General features: G+C 37.9%; 1 protein-coding gene and 1 pseudogene across 21 annotated transcripts in view; one reads left to right on the top strand and one right to left on the bottom strand.

Moving 5' to 3' along the window:
* The window catches only part of Cdk19 (cyclin dependent kinase 19), a 183,978-nt gene extending 178,172 nt beyond the window's left edge, over positions 1–5,806 (top strand). For 20 of the 21 annotated variants that reach the window (XM_087208734.1, XM_087208743.1, XM_004873987.4 and 17 more), the window contains one exon: positions 1,279–5,806. In XM_087208734.1, coding sequence (XP_087064860.1) covers positions 1,279–1,410 — 132 coding nt within the window. In that variant the 3' untranslated portion in view covers positions 1,411–5,806. The remainder of the gene's footprint in view (positions 1–1,278) is intronic. The other variant, XM_087208730.1, reaches the window with a different exon arrangement.
* A 4,132-nt stretch (positions 5,807–9,938) lies between these two features.
* LOC101715951 (U1 small nuclear ribonucleoprotein C pseudogene) lies at positions 9,939–10,616 on the bottom strand (annotated as a pseudogene).
* Positions 10,617–19,477: the final 8,861 nt, after the last annotated feature.

Genomic DNA, 19,477 nt, shown 5'->3' with positions numbered 1-19,477 from the left:
CCAATAAAATCTCTACTAGTAAATTGTGAATAGCAAGATAGGTTTTTTTTTTTTTACTAAAAAATTTCAAAATAAAACATTTAGCCAAAATTTTGAAAGGCTTTTATCAGCTCAACTAGTCAGTTGTATAATTTAGGAAGGGGTGAAGCTGAAGGTCTTGTTGCCCTGTTGTCTTAAGCCAGGTGTTCAAGTTCAGTTTGGCTTCTGCATGGGCAGGGGGAAGGACCTTGGTGATGTGTCCTTTCTTTAAAGTTTTTGTTCCTGGGAACGCTAAGCACTTGCTGTACTACTGTCCTACACCCCTAGCCTTTCTTTTTCCTAAACCTTCTGTGCCACCTCTGTCTAAGTCATTTACATCTTAACTGCAAGTAATAGCGTTATTACATTTGTTCTTTCCTACTTTGCTCACAGGAAAAAACAACTTTCTGAACATAGCCAGAGACACTAGTTCCAACTAAACTAAATAAACATATTTAATCAGGTACCATGTTCTTATTCTATAGATGAATTTTCCTTTTACATATATTCTTCCTATTTGCCTTATGAAACACTGAAGATACTTCGTTTAAAGTGATAAATATACATTGAATTGAAATCTAATCCAGGGATGGTGCCTGGTGCACAAGACCAGCCTAAGACCACATAGCAAAACCCTGTTTCAAAAGAAAAAAAATAAATACATTTGTCTCTGTCTTTTCTTGAGGGCAATCATGTATGAAATTGCTTTATTTATTTATTGGAGAGGATGTAGGCTTTATTGGTGGGGGGCCTTGTTCTGAATATTACCTGAAGTTTTTAAAACCTACTTATTGTCACTACACCCTACCCTACTTTCCCTGGCTTTGTCTTGTAGGTGGGACTGCTGAGGCCCCTGGCTTCTACCTTTGAAAACATTTTGCTGTAAAATAATGACTTCTTAGTTACAGATTTGTTATTTATGAAAAAATTATGTCATTATACATTATAAATACCATTGATTTTTGTATGCCAATTTGATTATTCTTGTTTACAAATCTCAGGCAACAAATAACTTGTACCCAGAATTAGTCTATGTAAAGAGCAGTGGGTCTGCTTTTCTTAGTGCCAGGGCAGCTTATCTGCCAGAGGAGTCCAGCCAACTTCAGGCCTGCCGGAATGTGTGGTTACAGTGCTGGCAGGCTGTGATTTCAGAGGAGCAAAATGTATTCAGAAACTTTCAGCTACTGTGGATCTGAATGAGGAGACTAGGGATAAAAATGGTTTATACCTCAGTAATCTCCTTTTCCTATTTCTTTCTAGCACTCTAGTTCTCGCCTGAATTACCAAAGCAGCGTTCAGGGATCATCTCAGTCCCAGAGCACACTAGGCTACTCCTCCTCATCTCAGCAGAGTGCGCAGTACCACCCATCTCACCAGGCCCATCGGTACTGATCCACTACTTCACCTGGCCTGGCCAGCCCAGAGCACAGACTCCAGCAATACAATGTCTGCATTGCAAAGAACCCCAAAGTGCAAAGTGTGATGCCATTTAAAACTCACACACGTGGGAGGAAAAACTTGTATACTGAGCATTTTTCAGGACTAACATCTTGAAGGTTTTTGTGAAGCTTTCCAAGCTCCCTTTCCCGCATGTGTTCCATTGTGACTTCTCTGATAAAGCATCTGATCTAATCCCAGCACTTCTGTAACCTTCAGCATTTTTTGAAAGGTTTCCTGGTGCACCTTTCTCATGCTGTAGCAATCACTATAATTTATCTTTTCGAAGCTCTTTTAATAGGATTTTAATGTTTGAGAAACAGGATTCCAGTAGTGTATAGTTTTATACTTCATGAACTGATTTAGCAACACAGATAAAACTGTACCTTTTAAAGCACTACATAGTTTTCACAGACTCTGTTTTGCTCATGGAAATCTATAACAGAAACTGTTACTGTCCCGAAGTACTTTATAATTGTGTTTTCTTTATCTTGTTTCAGGGAAGGTCTAGTAAAAGACAAGTGGTGGGACAGAGGGAACCTACAACCAAAACCAGCCTAAATCTTTGCAGTTACTATGCTTTATGCTATGAAGAATGAAGTATGTGATTTTTTATATAACCATTTGTATGGAACTTAGTTCCCAGAATCATTATGTTCTGAATAGTATTCAGTAATTAGGAATTATAGTTTTAAGCTTCATGTAGCTAAGTTTACCTTCAAAAGGGTTTCAAGGTCCAGGGACTTAGCTCAGTGGTTCCACCGCTTGCCTTGCAAGAGCAAGAACCCGAGTTTGATCCCCAGTACCCAAAATAAATAAATAAATAAATAAATAAATAAATAAATAAATAAAAGGGTTTCAAGAGCTTTGATGAAATACAGTCCTCTGGTGACCCACACCAGAAAGCTGGAGAGAATATTAACTGCACTAGGATTTCTTTAAGGAGTAGTGCTTATCAAAGGATGCATTACTTCCCCTTGAAGGAAAAGCTTTTAGTGTGTATTGTATGTAAATTTGGCTTCTCTAAAGAAACTGTTGCTTTCTTCAGTTTCTTCACTTCTGCGTTGAGGTAACTTTCTTACATAATCAAGAGTATTCAAATAGAAGCCTGCAAATTCATATACTTTTAAAATAAAGAGCAGTGTTCCCTGTTTGTATTTGCATTAGACATAGACTATTTTTAAAGCATGTTAAAATTTAGGTTTTATACATGTTTGAAGTATGTATTATGTATGCATAATTTTGCTGTTGTTACTGAAACGTATTTCTATCAAAAATCTTTTCATTGCACTGAATGCTTTCTTTTGCCCCTAGGAGAAAACTTAATAATTGTGCCTAAAAACTATGGGCAGATAGTGTAAGGCTATACCAGATAAGGTGATATTTGCATTTCTGTTATCTTTGAGTTAGAGGGTGAGTTCTTTCCTAGCCACTCTAAGGAGCCTCTCACTCCCCAGGGTCAAAAGAAAATGTAAGGATTTAGAGCTCCCATTGCAATGTAAGGGCAAAAAATTTTTTGTTCTTCTAAATGCTACTAGCAGCACCAGCCTTTTTTTTTTTTTGTACCGGGGATCGAACTCAGGACCTTGCGACTGTGAGGCAGGCGGCGGAACCACTGAGCTAAATCCCCAGCCCAGCACCAGCCTTGTTTTAATGTTTTCTTGAGCTAGAAGAAATAGCTAATTGTTGTATATGCAAATTACATGCATTTTTAAAACTATTCTTTGTGAACTTATCTACCTGGTTATTATACTCTGGGTCCTATACAAGTAAAATACGATTTAAGACAGAAGCTAGTATACATTTTGCACTATTGATGTGATACTGTAGCCAGCCAGGACCTTACTGATCTCAACATAATAATGCTTAGTAATGATAATAAGACTAATGACACTCATCAAGATGGGAGATGAAGCAGTTGACATGCTCCATTGGAAGGAATTTCTGATCATCTCCGTGGTATTTAACCCCTTTTGTTCTTTAAATAAGAAATTAGCTTTCTTACATGATGTAGTTACCTGTACAAAGTTCTGTCCTATGCCCTGAAGCCTCCCTGTCCAGAGCTGCTGGTCAGCAGGTGCTCGCTACACCCTCACCATGTGCCCAGTGCTCTGCTGGCTGGAAAACAAAGGGCAGGACATACTTCGTGTCCTTTGGGACCTTATGGTCACTTCAGTGACAGCATGCTCTCCTGGGAAGTCTATGCCATGAGATTGACTTATAATAACACAAAGGTCCTTTTGTTTACTTCTAAATTCCCTGGGATAGTTATTCTTCCACATTCTCTAGTAAACAGTGTTATGGAGAGGTTTCTGTGTCTGTCCATGTTAGGAGAAAGTCAGTGATTTAAGTGTCACAAAAGACATTCCTGTATATTTGAAATGTTCACAACAGCCTTGAACAATTAATTGGGTGGCCCTGGTAGGCAGAGCATTCTCTACAAAGTGATTGTAGGAAATTACAGGTAAAATATAAACTCTATTCTTGATGTGAGGGAAGCTTACATTTAATAAAAGAAACCCCAGATATGTATATAAGCCAAGATACAATGCCCCTGAATACTTTATAAGTAATTTTAATATGTAATTCTTAGGATATGTGCTTATACATTGACAGAACTACCCTGCTTTCCTTGTACATAAAGAATTTTACTGGTAGAACTGACACAAATCACACAGGGGTTTTGTCAGTCGCTCCCAGTACACAGTATTCTCCAGGGCATAGCCAGAGGTTCCCCATTACATAACGACTGGGTTTCTTATCACTGCACTGTTTCTGCCCCTTTTCTCCTCTTCTTGCCTCAGGGTTGATGATGCCTACTGTTGTCCATTACGCTTTGAAATGATTTTGGTTAGTAATTTCCTTTCTCTGTAAAGGGGAACAAAGCTTTCTACACATAAGGGCCCTGAACTATGGGACCTCCAAGGAGACCTGTAAAGCTTTCTGAAGGCAAAGATTATCAATGTGGTCCCCAAATGACTACATTCCTTTTTGACAGTCTAATGATATATTGCATCCCCAAGGGTGCAGGGGGCACATCCCTCAGCCTGTGGGAACACCTGGACCAGGGGAAGTTTTGAAAGGAAGGAATGAAGCCAAGGGAAAGTTTTCTGCTCTTGATATTACAGATCTATTTTAGGGTTAGCTTGCTAGTGAGATGGGTGTTTGGGAAAAGGGATTCAAGAGTACAGGACAGAAAAACTTGGAATAAGGTAGATTGGTGACAGGGCTGATCCTGTGAGGCTGAACAATCCTTGTAATGAAGTAGATCATGCAGTGAGGTGCAAAAACCAAGGGTGTGTATATTTTTATATCTGTGTGGTTTTGAAACTTTAGTACTTAGAATGTTGGCCTTCTGTACTACTCTTGCTCTTACATTTTACTCTCAAGAATGAAAGGGGACAACGTGGACATATGTGTTCACTGGTTCATTCCTGGTGAGCAACTGTTGGTTGTTCTCTGTGCCTCTAAAATGGTGCTCTTTTCTCTGATAAAGGTAAAAGAGAAAAAGTAGTTGGAGAATAAGACTTGGAACTTTATCTGTTTTGAGTGGCAGAAACTATACAATGAAGGATGAAGTCTATGAAAGTTGCAAATCTTAAACTCTATGGTGATATCTTCCTAGGGGATAGAGAAAGGCACTGACATGGCCATTAGATTAACAGAGGCTTGAAGGAGTCAAGTACAAGTAATATTTTATATAAAATATAGCAGTTTAGGTCTCCATAATCTTCAAGAATAGTCACAAATATAAGCAAAGGTCATTGTTTTAGGATTTTTTTTTTAAAAAAATGTGTTGTACCTAAGGCCATACTTACTCTTCTATGCTATCACCATAAGGGAGTGATAGGTATGTATTATATGAAAAAATCCTAATGCACTGTTAATCTCCTAAATATTTAGTAAATTAATACTATTTAATTTTTTTAAAGACTTGTCTGTGTAGACACTAAAAGTATTACACAAAATCTGGACAGAAGATGTCCTTTTTAACAACAATTGAAAGTACTTTTTATATATGTTATGTAGTATATCCTTTCTAAACTGCCTAGTTTGTATTTCTGATAATTCCTGTATGTGAAGTGTACCTGTCTTTCTCGCTTTTTTTAGTCATTTTCTGCACGCATCCCTTTTTGTATGACTAGCTTTCCATGCTCTGCTGCAGTGTATGTGCTCCAAGCGCTGGTGCCTCAGCATAGCCCACGCTGTGGGTACAGGCTGAGCTGCCGTGTGGGAGCCCAGTGTTTCCTGCTTTTGAGTTGTCCCAACACCTTTCTTGAAATGACTGTTAAAATAAATTAGATTGCATTTATTTTATATTCTTGGTTGAAATAAAATCTAATTGGCTTTGTTTCTGTGTGGTTTTTTAAGTATAGAAAAATTCTTTGTAGTAAGTGCTAGTGTTAAAATTTTATCTGCATGCCTATAAGATTTCATAATTATACTAATTCTGCAGAGATTGTCTCCCTGTGGATTGCAATATGTTATTCTGTTCGGGATGATTATAATGCCACAAAAACACAAATAAAGCAAGATTTGCAGGTGGCTCAGAAGTAAAATCAGTTTTTTATTTAAAAAGTGTTTACCTCTAAGAGAAATACTTTTTAAAAATGAAGATTAGAATGATACTTTAGGGAAAAAACAAGCTGCATTTTGGATACAGGGTTGGACTGGGAAGGTCTCCTTTATAGCAGTGTTCTTTTGGACCTGGCTACCCCTTCTGTGGTTTACCTGATGAGTCTTCTATGATTATTCTAGTAATCGAAGGCATCATGGAGTGAACTGAAGAATTTTTAAGTGACATAAACACAAAACTGGCATTTAAAAAAATTTCAATGTAGATACTAATAAAGGAAATGTTTTTTAAAAACAGTCTTCTATGAAAAAGCAAAATTTCATAACAAATTAATTGAAGAATTACATTAGTTAATACACTGGGTGCCATAATCTTAAAAGAATGGTCAAAATGTTTGAGTACAAGTCATAGACAAAAAAGACCCTTACACAAAAGAAACAGATAATAGCACAAAATTTCTTTTCATTGAGCTAACAGGAACTAGCAGTATAAGTGAAACAAATTAGCATATATATTGAAATATTTTAAACCATGGAATATATAATTTGAGGAATTATTATAACTTCTCCCTACTTCCTGTTTATCTTTTTTTTTCATGTTTAACATTTAATAGAAACTATGTATAATAAATTTTTACTGTATTTTACATAAAATAGCCACCGCAGAAATTTATATATATTGGAAGGAAGATAGATGGTTAAGGAGGGCCCAGGCCTGTGGAATCTTAGAGCATAAAACTCAAGGGTTCAGTTGGGGAGAAGGGTTTAGAGTGCCAGACTAAGTGGATGTTTACAAAAGCTAAAACACAGGTCTTTGGGTAGCTAACCAGATGCTGGGACCACCAATATTTCAAAGCCTCCATCTAGTCATCTATGTGGATTCTTACCCAAGACTTAGGAAATAGCAGTCCAAAGATGTCTTTCATATTAGGCAAAGTTTCAAATGTTCAATCCTAGATATAGGGATAACCTCTCCTTTCCCAGAATAGTAAGAATCCCACAACTTTTGAACACTGCTGACCCAGTCTCCCCAATTTAAGTCCTTATTTCCACTTTCAGTTTCTCACACCAGAGAAACGCAGCACTCAAACGTGTGTCTGATTTATTTCACCTAAAGAGTATGGTCTCGAGGCCCATCCATTTAGCTATAAATGTCTGAAGCTCATCCTTTATGGCAGAGTAGTATTCCATTGTATTAAAAAAAAAAACATCTTGGGCCAGGGATTTAGCTCAATGGTTCCACCACCTGCCCCACAAGCGCAAGGACCCGAGTTTGATCCCCGGTACCAAAAAAACAACCACATCTTTACCCACTCATCGGTTGATGGGCATTTGGGCTGTTTCCAAGCTATTACAAACTGCTGTTATAACCATGGGTGTGCGTATATTGCTGTGGTATGCTGCTTTTAATTCTTTCTGGAAGATACCAAGTAGAGGAATAGCTGGGTCAAAGGGAACCTCTAGTTTTAATTTTTTGAGAAATCTCTACTGATCTGCACAGTAGCACCAGTCAACACATCAACAATGGAGAAGGGTTCCTTTTTCTCCATAGCCCCACCAGCATTTGTTATTGGTTGATTTCTTGATAATAGCCATTCTTTCTGGAGAGAGATGGAATCTCAGTGTTGTTTTAATTTGCATCTCTCCAATGACCAGTGATATTGAACATTTTTTTCATGTATTTGATGTTTCTACTTCATCTGAGAAGTGTCTTTTAAGACAGGTGCAGTGCCACTGAGCTACATCCCTGGCCCAATTTCAGATGCCCATTTCTGGATTGGGTCTTTAAATTTGGGGGGGATCTGAGTTTTTTTTTTTTTAGTTCTTTATATATTCTAGATAATAGTCCTTTATCTGATGAATAGCTGATAAAAAAATCTTTTCCCCACACTGTGGGTTGTCTCTTCATTCTGTTAGTGGTTTCTCTTGCTGTGCAAAAGCCTTTTAATAAGATGAGGTCCCAGTTGTTGATTCTTTGTTGTATTTCCCATGTGGTCTGGGTTTTGTTCATGAAGTCTTTGCCTACTCCTGTGTCCTCAAGTATTCTACCTATTCGCTCTTCCAGGAGATTTAGTATTTCCATTTTAATATTTAGACCTTTGATCCATTTTGATTTTAGGTTAGTGCATGGTGAAAGATATGGGTCTAGTTTCAGTTTTCAGCAAGTAGAAATCCAGTTTTTCTAGCACCATTTATTAAAGAGGCCGTCTTTCTTTCAGTGAAGGTGTTTGGCTCCTTTGTCAAAGATTAGGTGGCTGAATATGTCTGGACTTGTTTCTGCATCTTCTAGTCTGTTCCATTGATCCTCAGGTCTGATCTTTTGCCAGTACCATGCTGGGTTTTTTTTTTATCAGAGTAGCTTTGTAGTATAACTTCAGGTCAAGGATTTTGATACCCCCTGCCTTGCTCTTGTTGCTCAGAATTGCCTTTGCTATTCTAGGTTTCTTCTGGTTCCAAATGATTTTTAGGATTATTTTCTCTAATTCTGTGAGATATGCTCTTGGAATATTGATTGGGATTGCATTAAATCTGTGTAACAATTTTGGAAGTGTGGCCATTTTCACTATATTGGTACTTCCTGTTCAAAAACCAGGTATATGTTTTCATTTTCTAATATCCTCTTCAATCTCCTTTTTCAGAGTACTGTAGTTTTCAATATAGAGTTCTTTTACTTCCTTAGTTAGATTTGATCCCTAGTTCAGTTTTTGGATGCTATTGTGAAAGTGGTTATTTCTCTGATTTCTCAGTGAGTTTGTTATTTGTGTACAGGAAGGCTATTGACTTTTTGAGTGTTGGGCTGGGGATTTAGCTCAGTTGTTCCATTGCCTGCCTCGCAAGCGCAAGGTCCCAAGTTCGATCCTCAGTACCAAAAAAAAAAAAAAAGTACATAGACTTTTGAGTGTTGACTTTGTATCCAAGTGTGCCACTGAATTTTGTTATCAAATCTAGAAGTCTTTTGATGGAATTTTTGGGGTCTTCTATATAGAGTATCATGTCATCTGGAAAAATGATAATTTAACTTCTTTCTTTCCTATCTTTATTCCTTTTATTTCTTTCTCTTATCTAATTACTTTGGCTAGTGTTTCCAAAACTATATTAAACAAGAGTGGTGACAGTGGACATCCTTGTCTTGTTCCTGATTGTAAAGTGAAAACATTCAGTTTTTGTCCATTTTGTATGATGTTGGTTCATGGTTTATCATAGATGGCTTTTATCAGATTGAGAGAAAGACCATTTATACCAATTTTCTGTACGGTTTTTATAAATTGGTGTTGGGCCTTGTCAAATGCTTTTTCTTCATCTGTCAAGATGATCATATGGTTTTTGTCCTTGCCTCTGTTTATATAGTATATTACATTTATTGATTTGCATATGTTGAATCATCACTGCATCCCTGGGTTGAATCCTTCTTAGTCATAGTGCGTAATCATCTTGATGATTTACTGCATTGTTTACCAGTATTTTATTGAGGGTTTTTGCATCTGTGGTCATTAGGGAGATAGGCTTGTAGTTCTCTTTTTTGATTGAATCCTTCTCTGGTTTTGGAATCAGGGTAATACTTGCTTCCAGGAATGAATTTGGGAATATTGCTTCCCTTTCCATTTCATTAAAGAGTTTGAGAAATAGTGGCATTAGGTCTTCTCTAAATTTCTTGTAGAATTCAGCAGTGAGTCCATCAGGGCCTGGGCTTTTCTTTGTTGGTAAATTTTTAATTACCTCTTCAATTTTGTTGGCTGATTGGTTTATTTACAATTTTTATATCTTCTTGATTCAGTTTTGGTAATTCATATGGATCTAGGAATCTGTTTCTTCTGTATTTTCCATCTTATTAGAATACAGGTTCTTGAAGTAGTAATGATCTGGATTTCTGCAGGGTCTTTTGTAATTTCACCCTTTTCATTTGTTTTTGGTTTTTTTTTTTTTAACTAAAGAGCTGACAATTTTATTTTTACATTTCACAATACAAATGAAACTGTAATTCCTGTATTTTTGTTTATCTCACTTCTCCCTTCAAAACTAGTCTGACAGGAAGAAGGAGCAAGTCTTCCTTATGTTGTTAGAAAACACCTACAGTCACAGTATCATGATCTCCTGGTGATGTAGAACAACTAATACAAAACTTACATAAAGAGGCCACCCCTCTGGCTTTATCTGACTGGCCGAGTCATTCCTGGCTGAGTGGGCACCATCATGGGGCGAGCAGGTGGGCGCATCATTGGAGGCCCAGGCATCATTGGCATGTGGCCTCCCATGGGTGGCCTCATTCCAGGAGCAGGTCCCACTGGCATCATCCCGGGCAGAGGGGGGCCCAACATTGGCATCATGGGAGGGCCTCCCATGTGGGGCACTGGCATCATGCCAGGTCGAGGAGGACCCGGGAGACTGGGTGGAGGTGGGATCATCACCCCTGCTGGAGGAGGAGCCGAGAACAGAGTAGGAGGGATCTTTCCTTGTTGAAATGCAGCCGTTGTTTTGTCAATCAGGCTCTGAGCCTGCTCTTCCATCCATTTCTGTTAGTATTTCACATTCTCTTTATGTTTCCTACCACTGCAGTGTGTCTTTCTCACAGATGGGGAGTCATGGGTGAGGTACATATCACAGTCACAATAAAACTTGGGCATGTTGCTCTGCAGTCCATTCACCCTTTTCATTTGTAATTGCATGGATTGTGTCTTTCCTTTTTTTGATAAGGTTCGTTGTCAATTTTATTTAATCTTTCAAAGAACCAACTCTTTGATTCATTGATTCTTTGTATTTTTTTTTTAGTCTGCATTGCATTAATTTCTGGTCTGATTTTTATAATTTCCTCCCTTGTACAAGCTTTGGGTTTGACTTGCTCTTCTTTTTCTAGAAGCTTGAGGTTCAACATTAGGTTGTTTATGTGAGCCTGCTCTTTTCCTGATAGGAGTGTTCACTGCTATAAATTTCCCTTGTAGGACTACTTTCATTGTGTCCCATAAGTTCGGTTATGTTGTATTGTCATTATCATTTAATTGCAGAAATTGTCTGATTTCTTCTTTAATCTGTGATCCATTGGTTGTTCAGTAGGGTGTTATTTAATTTCCATGTGTTTATGAAGTTCTTGTGGTTTCTTTTGCCATTGATTTGCTGTTTGATTCTTTTGCCGTTACACTATGGTCTGATAATATGCATGGGATAATTTCAGTTCCTTTGCATTACTTAAGCATGTTCTATGAGCTAGTATGTGGTCTGTTTTGTAGAAAGTCCCATGTGCATCTGAGACGAATGTATATTCTGATGTTGTGGGGTGGAACACTATAGGCATCTACTAAGTTCATTTGTTCAAAAGTTTGGTTCAGTTCTAATATTTCATGGTTTTTTTGTGTGGTTGATCTATTTGTGACAGGGTATTGAAGTTCCCCATTACAATTGTATTAGTGCTTATTTGATTTTTCATGTTGATTAATATTTGTTTTATATAGTTGAGTACTCTGCTATTTGGTGCATATTTATTTATGACTGTTATCTCTTCCTCTTGTATTGTTCCCTTTACAAGGATGTAGTGACCTTCTTTATCTCTTATTCTTGGCTTGAAATCCACTTTATCTGCAAATATAATAGCTACCCCTGCTTTTTTCTGGGTTCCTGTCGCATGGAATATTGTTTTCCACCCTTTGACTTTCAGTCAGTGAACTTTTGAATTAAATATGTTTCTTGTATGGAGCATATTGGATCTTGCTTCTTGATCCATTCTGCCAGTCTGTTTCATTTAATTGGCAAATTGAGATCATTAACGTTGATGATTATGTTATTTTCCTGCTGTTTAATTTCTTGCCTTGCCTGGTGGATTCATTCTGTTGGGGTTCATGAGTTGTAATACTTGTTGTCTCTTTCTAGAATATCCTTCAGAACACTTGTGTGTGCTGGTTTGGTGGTCATGAATTTCTTCAGGTGTTCTTTATCGTGGTAGTATCTGATTTCTCCATCAATTTTTTTTGGTACCGGGGATTGAACTTGGGTCTTTGCGCTTGCGCAGCAGGCGGCGAAACCACTGAGCTAAATCCCCAGCCCTCTCCATCAATTTTTAAAGGTAGTTTTCCAGGGTGCACCAGTCTGGGTTGGAGATTCCTTTCCTTTAGGGCTAGAAATACTCCACTCCATGCTCTCCTTGACTTGAGGGTTTGTATCGAAAAGTCCAGTGTGATTCTGATGGGGTTCCCTTTATAGGTGATTTGTTTCTTTTCTCTAACAGCTTTTAATATTCTGTCCTTATGTTAAATTTCTGGAATTTTGACTATAATATGCCTTGGGGAAGTTTTTTTTTTTGTTTTTTTTTGGTCATGGTTAATTGGAGTCCTGTATGTCTCACTTATTTGTATGTCAAATTATTTTTCCCTTTTGGGGACGTTTTCTACCATCATTTTTGAGGGCAGGTTTTTTATGTCATTTGCACTATCTCCTGCTTTCTCATTGACTCTGATCAATCTTATGTTACTCTTCTTTGCATCATCTAGCAGCTCCTGGATTGATTTCTTATGGTCCCTTGCTATTTTTAAGAAGTCTTTTCATGATTGCTAACTGCAATCCTGTCTTCTATATCTGATATTCTGTCCTCACATTGGCTTATTCTACTGAATATACTTTCAGTGGAGTTTTTACTCTCCTGGATATCGTTTGAATCTGTTTCATGGATTCCATTTCTTTCCTATGCTGGAGATTCATGGTTTCCATCATGTTTCTGGCTCCTCTATTTTTTTTACTCTGTATCTACTCTAGAGTCACTGATCGTGTCTTTCATTCTGATCACCATCTCTGTAGTTTTCTGGGAAATTATTTCTTCTTTGATATTTTTTAGAGACTTATGTATCTGCTTTGTTACTTCAGAAGTTAACACTTCACAGAGTCCAGGTGGGTGCCTTTTGGATTGTTCCACCTCATTGCCCCCAGAGTTTGCCTTTGGTGAGCTGAAAGTTGGGAGGGGGTGCATCTTGTTTAAGTGTTTTCTCAGTTTCTATTTTTTTTCTGAGTTGATACTTGTAAATTGCTTATGGCGAGTACCTTTATTGCCAGTATTCAGAACCCTTAGGAAATGACTACTTCCCGGAAGTGTCTTCCTGGTGTAGCTAGCCTTTGGGTTTTGAGTCTGTTGCAAGATCCTACCACTTAGATTTATTGGGGATGAGAAGTTTCTGCCTACTTGGCACACCTGCCTATTCTTTGGCACTGGCCTGTAGGTAGTTTTTGTATTTTTGAGACCCTTAGACAATCTCAGTCTTGGTGTACCAGGAAGAAAAACTGATTACCACAATTATGTCACCTTGGCTAAAGCAGTACAAACAATAACAATAGCATCAAATACAACCTAGAAAATGATAAATTGTGGTAACTTAATTTTCTAACTTGAACTGCATGAACTAGATTTGTGGTTATATAACAAAATTTAGAATGAATCTGAAAATTGTATACAAGAAATAATCCCTTAATATAGCAATTTTGCCCTTAGGGGAGAAGATTTAAAAGAGGTTGGGGGTAAAAAACAAAAAAAGATCAGAAGCAAGGCTAGAGGACAAACTTTAGCAAGATGGTGGAGAAAAAAAGGGAAGAAATAAGAACAAAACAGAACAACAACAAAAAATATTAGAAACCTTATTCAAAGAATCAAGAAAAAAACAAGAACCAGAAAGGAGGACAAAAAGCAAAAGGAAAATGAAAAAAAAAAGTTCAATTCAAGATGTGTCTCTGTTGTCACTGGTAGGCAACATGGGCAAACAGAATCCAGAGCCAAATTGATTAATCCTAGCAAGCCAGGCACAGCTTCATGGTGGAGTTATGGTTACTCCCAGCCAGCCTTTCCCTTTAGTTTCTCAAGTTCAGGCCAGTTTCTCACTATGAGGCTGGAACCACTCCTGCCATTTCTTTTTAGTGTCCATCTTGACTGCTTCACTGCTGGCATGGGTTGCATATTCAATACTGCACTATTGGTAAGATAGATACCCTGAAAATGTCCTTTGAGCTCACTTAACCTTTCCAGCTAGCTTTCTGGGTAAGAGAAACTGAGTGACTGGACAAACCCTTTCCACTCCTGGGAGAATAACTGGGAAACAGATGTCACCCCCTAATAGACTGTATATTCTTTGAGGATGGGACCTAGGTTTTTTCCTTTCTGCATTCCCAGCAGCTGGCACAATGCCTGTCACAGAGTAGATGCTGAACATGGCAAGTCGCTAGCATCATTTTTGTGCACTTGTGTAGAATTCCTGGGTCACATAATGTGCCATATTTGAATATGAACAGGGATGAGCACACTTGGGCCCCATGGGTAATGAAACTAGACCTAGGCATTACTTAATTATTTTTCTGCAATACAGGGGATAAAACCTAGGACCTTCCATGTGCTAGGGAAGTGTTCTACCTCTGCCCTACCTCTACCTCTACCTCTGTGGTACTGGGATTGAACCCATGGCCTTCACACTTGAGCAATATCCTCAGCCCTTTTTATTTTGAGACAGGGTCTCACTGAGTTTCCAGTTTGGGCTTGAACACACAGTCCTCCTTCTTTAACCTGCCAAATAGCTGCAATTATAAGCATGTGTCACTATACCTGATATCTTACTTTTTCCCCACAAATATATTTTCAATTTTTATTTTTATTAGTACATGTTTGTGGTACATAATGATCACATTCCTCATGAGTTAGTACATGTATATAACATGTATTAATTCTTTTTTTTTTTTTTTGGTACTGTGGATTGAACTTGGGTCCTTGTGATTGAGAGGCAGGCGGTAGAACCACTGAGCTAAATCCCCGGCCCTAATTCTTTTTTTTAATCCTCTTCTACCCTTCCTCCATCTGTTGGTCCCTTTTCTATTTGCAAAAGATCTATCACCCTATTTCCTATTATCTTTTATTTTGCTTTATTTATAGTTTGGGTTTCTCATGTGAGAGAAGCCATGCAATATTTAAGCTTGTGCATCTGATTTATTTCATGTAGCATTATGGTTTCAAAGTACATCCGTTTTCTTAAAAATAATTCAACTTTATCCTTCTTTATGGCAGAGTAGTACTCTATTGTGTATGACTATTACATTTTCTTAATCCATTCATCTATTGATAGACATATGGGGTCCTTCCAAGATATAGCTATTATGAGTTGTGCTGCTATAAACATGTATAAGCAGGTATCACTGTAATATGATGTCTTTAACTCTTTCAGAAAGATACCTGAAAGAATAGCTGGACCAAATGGAATTTCTAGTTTTAGTTTTTTGAGGAATCTCCATACTGATTTCCATAATGGTTGTACTAGTTTACATTCCCACCAACAATGTACAAAGGTTTCTTTTCCTACAGCCTAGCCAGCATTTGTTATTATTTGATTGCTTTCTCTTCTTTTCTCCCATTCTGGTCCTCTGATTTCTTGATGATAGCCATTCTTTCTGAAGTAAGATGAAATCTCAATATTTTTTAAATTTGCATTTCTCTAATAACCACCGGTGTTGTGCATTTTTCATGTACATTTGTATTTCATGTATTTGTATTTCTTCTGAGAAGTGTCTAAATTTCAACTGCCTGTATTTTGATTGGTCCTTATATTTGGGAGGGTCTTAATTTTTGGAGTACTTTATATATTCTAGATAATAGTTCTCTGTCCAAGGAATAGCTGGCAAAGAAGTGTTTTCCCATTCTCTAGGTTGTCTCTTCAATCTTATTTCCTATGCTGTACATCACTCTCTTAAAATAGACTTATTTCTTATATTTTTGGCTGCAATGTCATAGTAAAACATCTCCCCCAGGGAGTCAAGCAATTCAAATTACATGTGAATAAAAATTAAGTTACTTGCCATTCTTCTTTAGAAGCTATCTTTCTTTTGGCTGCCTAAAAGTCATTTTAAATCCTCACATAACATTGTTTTATATTTTAAGCAATAGGAAGCTACCTTAGACAACACACAAATCTAGTAGAAAAATATAAATATTTTATCCAAATGAAAATGCAGGGAAAGAAATGGAAGTGTTGACTGGAAACATCAGTCTTAACTTCTCAACACATTCCTTCTTTGCTGTTCATACTTTTTCAAAAAGTGCTGTTATGACTTGTATTTAGATGTCCTCCTAAAGCCTCATGCAGTCATAGGTGGGACTTTTTCTGTAATTGATTCATGGTGCAATGCTAGGCTCAAGGATACTAGGATTAAGGCATAAGTGCTACCCACACTAAGTAGTCTGCATAAGATAAAAGGGGCAGAAAGATGCTGTTGAGGGCCCCTCTCTTGCTCTCTAGTTGCTTTTGCTACCTTGTGGGCACTATGAACTTGTTCTCCTCTGCGATGCCCCTCTGCCATGTGCTACTTTATCTTGGAGCCAGCCAACTATTGACTGAAACCTCTATGCACTGTAAGCCAAATAAACCTTTTCTCCTTTAACTTTGGGTATTGGAAAAGTAAATAAGACAAGTGCTAAGTCTCACACAAATTTACTGAATTATTGCCTGAATATGTGTGTTTCCTCCAAATATAAGTATTTACATTTGGAAACAGGCCTTTACAGAATTAAGGTTAAATGAAATTATAAGGGTAGGTCCCTGATCCAACAGGATTTTAGTGCACTTACCTGAAGAGATACTAGAGAGCTCATTCCCTCTCCCCTTTCCCTCAAGGCCAAAAAGCAGGCATCTGCTAGCTAGAAAGAAAGCCTTCACCAGAAACTCATCCTGCTAGGCCTTCATCTTGAAGTTGCCAGCCTCTGGAACTGAGAAAGTAAAGTTCTGCTGTTTAAGTGTATGGTTTTCTGCTTTCAAGCTCACAAAATTAGTCATCCTTGCTTGCTGTATGACTTCTGTCCTTCCTCGAGGGCTCAATTATCTCTGAACTGATGCATTGGGTCTTTATTTTTAATTTTGTTTTTTGAATGTGGTATTTTTGTTTGCTTATTTTCATTCTGAGACAAGCTCTCACTATGTTGCCCAGGCCGGCCTTGAACTCCTGGGTGATCCTGCTCAGTGTCCTGAGTAATTGGGACATCTGGCATGCAGCAAGCAATTTCTATAACTTTTCTCTTTTTTTGCCCAAATGGATGTGCTTGTACTTTTTTTTTTTTTTGTACTGGGGATCAAACTCAGGACCTTGCAGGGGAGGTGGCAGAACCACTGAGCTAAATCCCCAGCCCCTGCCAGTACTTTTAATACAATGTTGAGTAGAGGTGGTGTGAGTGAACATCTTCCAGAGGCTAATACCTAATTTCACCAGCAGATACGGATTAAAGGTTTTTCTTTTCCTTTATCAAATTGAGGAAGTTTTGACAAGAGTTTTTAATCATGCACAGGTACTGGATTTTGTTAAATACCTTTTGTGATATGAGATGATTGTGATTTTTTTTTTCCTTTATGGTGCTTTATGATTTTGAATGCTAAAACAACCTTGTATCCCTGGGATAAACACAGAAGAGAAAGCAGTGGGAAGATGGAAGCAGAGATTGGAGGGCCACAAGCAAAGCAATGTCATCAACTACTGGAAGTTAGAAGTAAGGGGCAGATTCTTCCCTAGAGCCTTTGGAGGAAGCCTTGTCCTGTGGACACCTTGATTTTGGATAACTCTCCTCCAGGGCTGCAAGAGAATAAATTTCAGTTTTATCAACCAAATGTGTGGTGATTTGTTACAGCACCCTTAGGAAACAAGCACAGTATAGATTTGATCATGATGTCCTCATTATTATTTTTCTAATTTGCTGCATTTGATTTGATATTTTGTTAAAGATTTTTGTATCATGAAAGATATTAATCTATTTTTTGTAATGTTCTCAGATTTCATATCAAGATCAATCAGGACTTGAAAAATGATTTGGGAAATCTCCCCTCCTCTTGTAACCTGAATTTGTGCAGTGTTTTTCTTTCTTTAATTATTTGGTAGCATAAACTAGCTGATTTAGTAGAATTCACTTTATACAAAAAAATTTTTTTGTACTGGAGATTGAACCCACAACCTTCACACTGAATTACATCCTCAGCCCTCCTTCCTTTTTTGGAAATGGTCTACCTAAGTTGCCCAGTCTGGGCTTGAACTTGTGATCCTCCTGCTTTGCCCTTGGATGAAACATTAAATTATGGATTTCATTCCTTTAAACTGGGATGCAAAGCTATGCAGATTTTCTATTCTTGAGTTATTTTTAATTTATTTCATCTAAGTTTTAATGTAAATCTTTCTAAGATACATATTTTGACATGAACTTCCCAATCAAAAGAGAACATTTTATGATATTTATTGAGTAGTTCCTCTATGCACTTAATATATATAAATTCATCTCGTTTTCAGAAAAGCTACATGAAATGGACACTGATGTCCCTGTTTTCTTTCCCCCAATGGTTGGAGTGAACCCAGACTCTTGCACTTGTGCATGTACCAAGTAAACTCTATTGATAAGCCACATTCCCAGACCCTTGACACAGGGTCTTGCCTCAAACTTGTGATCCTCCTGCCTCAGCCTCCCACAATGCTGGGGTTATAGGCATGCATAACCACACTTGGGTGATTGTGCCTATTTTATCTATTTTGATTTTGTTTTTCAGTATTGAGGATTAATCCCAGGATCTTGTGCATGCTAGGTAAACAGTAACACTGAGTTACATGTCCTCCACCACCACCCCGTGTTTTGCAGTACTAAAGATTGAACCTAGGGCCTTCATACTGAGCTACATTCCAAGCCATTTTGCTATTTTGAGAAAGGAAAAGAGACCATCAGTCTGCAAGCAAAAAGCATGAGGGATCCCTTTTGAGAAAAGCCATACTGAATGGGAGAGTGGCTCCCATCTGCCGGGAGCGCCCCTTGCTAAGGCCTGATGCAGCTGGAGCAGACTGCATCCACAGACTCCGAAGCAGGCACCAGAGCTCCCTGCAGGCTAGGTCATGCCCTTAGGAGAAGCTGCTGGAAGAACCATGAAAATCCAGCAGGGCATGGACTACAGGGACAAAGGAGAGAGAAGGTCTACAGGAAAACGGGAGAGCAAATGGAGTAGACCCAGAAAATCCAAAGGGCATTTCCTCCAGGGTATTTGTAGACACTAAACTTTGAACCTATATATCTGAAAATCTCCTTGGGAGGAAAAAGTTTCTCGGTTTTCTGATGGTTTTTTAAACTCTGTACATTTTTTGTCCATAAAGAGGAATAGTTTTCTATTTGTTTCTCCATCCTACACTATGTATGTAAAACTTGTTGTGGCATGGATAAAGAATTTAGCATTGATTGTAATGCATGTGTGTACATATTTCGTGTCTTAGTTTCTTCTTCACTTCTTGGAAAAATACCCACAAGTTAAAGGAGGAGAGGTTTATTTTAGCTCATAGTTTGTAGAGATTTCAGTCTTTAGTTGGCTGGCTCCAAGGCAGGGCAGCAGGCAGAGGAGAAATAGTTCATGGCATGGCAGGCAAGAGGCAGTGAGCCTTTCTTTTGTTTTCCCTTTTATTCCATATAGGTTATAAGCCTATTGGTTGA

The sequence above is a fragment of the Heterocephalus glaber genome, unplaced genomic scaffold, assembly GCF_053883595.1.
Source record: "Heterocephalus glaber isolate CG9 unplaced genomic scaffold, H.glaber_assembly_v1.0 deba00000942, whole genome shotgun sequence".
NCBI lineage: Eukaryota > Metazoa > Chordata > Mammalia > Rodentia > Bathyergidae > Heterocephalus > Heterocephalus glaber.
Note: the sequence above shows the minus strand (reverse complement) of the source record. Positions and strands in the feature narration are given on the sequence as shown.